Source organism: Penaeus chinensis, chromosome 11, assembly GCF_019202785.1.
Source record: "Penaeus chinensis breed Huanghai No. 1 chromosome 11, ASM1920278v2, whole genome shotgun sequence".
Taxonomy (NCBI): domain Eukaryota; kingdom Metazoa; phylum Arthropoda; class Malacostraca; order Decapoda; family Penaeidae; genus Penaeus; species Penaeus chinensis.
In genome coordinates this window covers 40,354,907-40,359,906 of record NC_061829.1, presented here as the reverse complement: position 1 = coordinate 40,359,906, position 5,000 = coordinate 40,354,907, and the positions used below count along the sequence as shown (strand labels likewise).

General features: G+C 40.4%; 1 protein-coding gene across 1 annotated transcript in view; it reads right to left on the bottom strand.

Moving 5' to 3' along the window:
• Nucleotides 1–616: 616 nt before the first annotated feature.
• The window catches only part of LOC125030765 (centaurin-gamma-1A-like), a 5,958-nt gene continuing 1,574 nt past the window's right edge, over nucleotides 617–5,000 (bottom strand). Inside the window, exons 4-9 of the mRNA XM_047621030.1 lie at nucleotides 4,726–4,876; nucleotides 4,152–4,397; nucleotides 3,915–4,032; nucleotides 3,520–3,712; nucleotides 3,137–3,301; nucleotides 617–2,874 (exon numbers count right to left, since the gene is read on the bottom strand). Coding sequence (XP_047476986.1) covers nucleotides 2,596–2,874; nucleotides 3,137–3,301; nucleotides 3,520–3,712; nucleotides 3,915–4,032; nucleotides 4,152–4,397; nucleotides 4,726–4,876 — 1,152 coding nt within the window. The 3' untranslated portion in view covers nucleotides 617–2,595. The remainder of the gene's footprint in view (nucleotides 2,875–3,136; nucleotides 3,302–3,519; nucleotides 3,713–3,914; nucleotides 4,033–4,151; nucleotides 4,398–4,725; nucleotides 4,877–5,000) is intronic.

Below are 5,000 nucleotides of genomic sequence, written 5' to 3'. Positions count from 1 at the left end.
CTTAAAATTTAAATCTCCAGTTTTGAATGATGGAAAATTCAGGAACAGTAAACGAGTTTTCTTTTTGTGGATTATTTTCATCATTTCTCATTACTTTTGAAACTTTGTTTTTCGTTTTAACTTTCCTAACTAAAGTTATTATTGTATGTAAACCTTCTTCCCTAGTTTCTCTTAGGAAAATATGGTTAAGAATGTAATATTTATTTTGCTTGCCTATTAAGGCTGTATATCCTAAATTGGTATAGTAAATACCCAAAGACAGACCTCCTTATCTCGGGAGTTAGTGATATTTCACATGTGAAAATTAATGTTTTGGTGCTTTTAATAAACTATATATAAAGTGTTCAAGAAAAGTTCTAAATATTTCCTCATTATAAAAGATCCATGGTGGAATTGCAGATCGTGTTATTAACATTCAACTTAATCATGACAGTGAACTGTTCAGTCTGTTCAGTTAAAATGCTTATTTTACCGATATCATATATCTTCCTTGCACTCTTACTGAAGCCTAAGTTTTTTATATAAATTTCTGGTAATTTAGCAACTAAAATGTGGTTCACATAAAAATATATTCCCAATATAAATCATATGCAGCTGTGTTAATAAAAAATGCATAATACTTTCTTTCCTTTATTGGTTTGAGTTTGTAATAAATACAGGTAAACATAGAGGGACTTACAGTACTTGGTGTATGATTTTTTGTGGTTTTCAATCTCTTATATGGGATCTGACTGTTACTTTGGAAAATATCAAGGATACACATCAAGGCTTTCCAAAGTGCCACTGAAAACTCTTATGATTGGAGTTCTCAGGTTTTGTTCTTGTCAATTTTGTAACAGGATCAGTCAATATAAGTGATTTTTTTCTTTTAAACACTGAGTATTGCCTTGTTTACAAAATGTTCAAAACAATAAACACAAGATGCTGATCTCGTTACAACACAGGCAGGTTACAGAACAGTCACAATATGCAGAAATCTGAGGTATGGTCTTTTCTATGATGTCTAAATGATGATGATGCTTCTTTTTCACAAATATATTTTACTGTATCATAAAAAGGAGGAATTCTTTGAGATTACAGGGCTAGGAAGAACGGACATGTCATATATATATATACAAATATACAAATGATAGCTAAGTAACAAGATTTGTACACTAACAATATCCTCCTTATACAGTCCTCTCCATTTTTTTCGGCCTCAAGTGACAAAGGTCAGTTACATTTTTTTATGAAGAAATGTGAGTTTTACAGATACTATGGATCAGAGATGAGAGCCAGGTCAGCAGCCATCCCATAGTGTGTCGATTTAGAGAGACTGTAACACGAAAGCACAACAAAGACAATGGCACATCGAGGGAGGAAGAAGACAGTCGACCCAAGTTTCAGCTGTTTTGGTTTTTCGTTTTATTGGGACCTTCTAAAATCATATATCCAAAGATAACCATTATAAACATTCGGGGATATACATATTTTTTATAACACTATAATATCACCTTTTTTGCTTTACCCTAATGTATAATAAACATACAATTTGAGTAATAGAGGGGCCGAGTTTCAGACTTCGTAACCCATCAAGTGTCTATTTTTATTAACATAGGGCTTTTTCGTATATTTTCGTGTATCCTGTTACTCGATACACTCCCCAATGATAATACACAAAACAACATAGATCTTGTGTGCTTTAGTCATCTTCCTCCGGTTCGACAGCTTGATTTATTCTACACATCTCTTGATGTGCCTCTAATACAGGGATTATATGAACTTTGGCTTCATACATTTGTATCTTGAGCAGGATAATCATCTTTACACTTGGACTGAACCAATACATACATAAATCTACAATATATATCTCACTCGCATTCAACCTTTGGTACGTCATTGTTCATTATATTTACAACCATGACAGACGACACTCTTGAGGGCGCAGGATGATGAAGTTTACAAATGGGCTCATGGTATGCTCACTTCCTATGTACATCTACTCAGCGAACTTTGCACAAGTTCAAGGAATTCTTAGTTGAATGTTTGGGAAATGATGAGGATCTCCAAGTGTGTGATGTGTTTTCAAAAAGACATGCGACTGCAACACATCACCAATAGATGATCACAGGCAGACAATGAGTACGTACTTATTAGCCAGAGTAATCTAGGCCAATATCTCTATCTCTATCTCTCTCTCTCTCTCTCTCTCTCTCTCTCTCTCTCTCTCTCTCTCTCTCTCTCTCTCTCTCTCTCTCTCTCTCTCTCTCTCTCTCTCTCTCTCTCTCTCTCTCTCTCTCTCTCTCTCTCTCTCTCTCTCTCTCTCTCTAATGATGTGTTTTCCCTCCCCTGGTACAAGAGTTCGGCTCGCACGGCCCAGGCAGGCCACGCAGGCCATGGCTGGTGGTCACTGGTCACGTGTTCTTACAGTCTTAAAGTGGCCTCAAAATATATCTAGGCAGTAAGCATTTACTAGCATGAAGAGGGCATGAAGTTACTGGAGTCTAAACAATCAATTCGTTATTATTATTATTATTATTACCATCATCATTTTTTAATATATATAGTAAACCCCTTTAAAACTGCAACGTCCTATTTTATCACTGGCTCACGAAACTATATCACACTCGCTTGGAGTTTGTCGAGCATTTCTGGCTTCCTGCTTATCGAGCCTTTTCTGCGGGGCAGCGTCGACGGCTGCGGCGTGGTGGTCGAGAGAGGGAACGTGGAGTGGGACAGCGCCGGCGTGTGGGGCGTGATGGGCGGGACAGCCACCACGGAGTCCGGGCACCCGTTCTGCAGCAGCAGGTCGATCACCTCCTTATCACCAGCCGTCCGGGCGTAGAAGAGGCTGGACCTCCCTTCAGCATCGCAAATCTTCACACTGGCGTTGTACTGTGAAGAGAGGGAAATTTGGTTAGGCGCTGTGCACTGATGAAACAATTCACTCTATCCTTCATATCTGGACACTCTACCGTTTCCAATTAGTGTGTTTTTTACAGTATGTTTTGCCAGGGTTGACTAGAGTAACGCAACCATACAGTCCCTAACATGTAAAAACAATTAAATGCAAAATATACCAATAATAAGACAATGCAACACACAAAAATGAAACCTCTGTAACACCGCATCACGACTGGCCTCCGAAGAAACTCACCCAGAGGAGAAGCTGCACGCAGGACAAGGAGGGGAAGGCTGCGGCTAAGTGCAAGGGTGTCCTCAAGTCGCGGTGGGGGGCAAGGGGGCTGTTCACCGCATCGCCGGCGTGAGGCAACAAGGCCGACAGTCTCTGGACATCGCCGCGACAAACGCAGTCAACAACCTGAAGTTAAAATCACAAATTTAGCATTCAATTCAAGAAAATTTGCATTCACAAACATCGTTCTACAATCTCTGAAGACCGATAATAAAGAAAATAATCTAGCAATATACTCAAGACAAAATCACATTCACAAAAATATCCTCATGAAGTGCAATTTCCCTGACGAACATTTCCTTTTCCTTTTCTATCTTTTCCCAAACAATCTTGCCAAGTCTCACCTGTTCATTAAGAGGAATGCCAGACTGCGGCATAGCAATGAACTCCTTGCCCTCGTATTTCGCTCTTATCCAGCGCTCCTTGTCCTCACGACTCGAGCGGAGGTTGGGCTTCGCCTGGCCTCTCGTGTGGGCTTCCCAGATGCTGTTGCCCATTTCATTACCCAGTGACATCATGACCGATAGGGGTCCAGGCCTGCAGGAGGGGACACATTATATTATGATGTCTGTATGTTAATTTCAATGCATTTTTGTAAATAATTGTATATTTGAACTATTGATTTATAAGCAGTGATATCCGGCCATATTTAAAATAATCCATTACCAATGTACAGCAAACTCTACTCAAAGGAAAACTCTCACTGTACCGGAAGCAAAATACGGTCTGAAATACTTACGGCCATTCATCCAAGTCGAGAGATCTGACTTTCGAGATGTGAGACCCAAGATTTCTGTGGATTCCAGAGCACTCGATGCACATCAGCACGCCAAGGTTGATACTAGCCCATTCGGGATCTGCACAGAAAGAAAAGAACCTTTAATAAACGAAAATCTCTAAAGAAAATGTTACAGCAATAACAACATCCAATAACAATGAAGACGCAACAGGAGCCTCGCCAACTCGTCCTACTCACTCGGCGCATCGCAGTCGACGCACTGGAGATTGCCCGGCACCTGGTTCTTGAGCGTCGCGATGGTCTGAGCGTCAATGGGGTGCCCCTGGCGCGTCTTGCTCTTGTTCGACTCATTGCCCTGAAGCGAGTACAGGATCTGCTGCTCGATGGCCGAGACCCACTCGTCCCTCTCTTCCTGGCTGCCGGCCTCGAAGTGCCACTGCTTGTTGTCGAGGGACACCAGGCTGAACTCGTAGCCGTCGGAGTCTGTAAGGAGGGGGGGGGGGGTCATTAGTATGCGAAACAGTGTTGTGGAGTCAGTCATTCAGTGTTGTTGTGTCATTCAATGCTGTAGAGTCACTTTGTGCTGTGGTCACTCAGTTCAACTTTTCGGTACATTTTGTAAGACTGAAAATCCATGAAAGTGTAGTTTTTGGCAAAATAGTTTTTTTTTTTTTCTTTGACTTTTCTTTCTTACGGTAAATCTAGGGTAGCCTGTACATCTGTAAGTATATATTAGCCTCATGCTTTCTTTCGGGTTACTTAAGTTACTTGATTATATTTCCAAATCAATTAATGGCTCTTAATATCATACCTTCGCATTCAGCATTTTTATTCCCACTGCTTTTCATTCTCCTGTGTCGCTTCTTAACATTGGGCGTCTCAATTTTAGAAGATATACTAGTAGAGTCTAATCCATTGACTCCTGCTGGGTCGTGGAGAGTCTCATATGAAGTGAGTGTCACCTGTGGAGAAAAAAATATAATTAAAAATACTGCCTGAGAAAGGAAGCAGTTATCAAAAAAGGGTATTCAAAATCCTGAACACTCCTTATATATCTATTATATACCCATCACACATAACATCCAC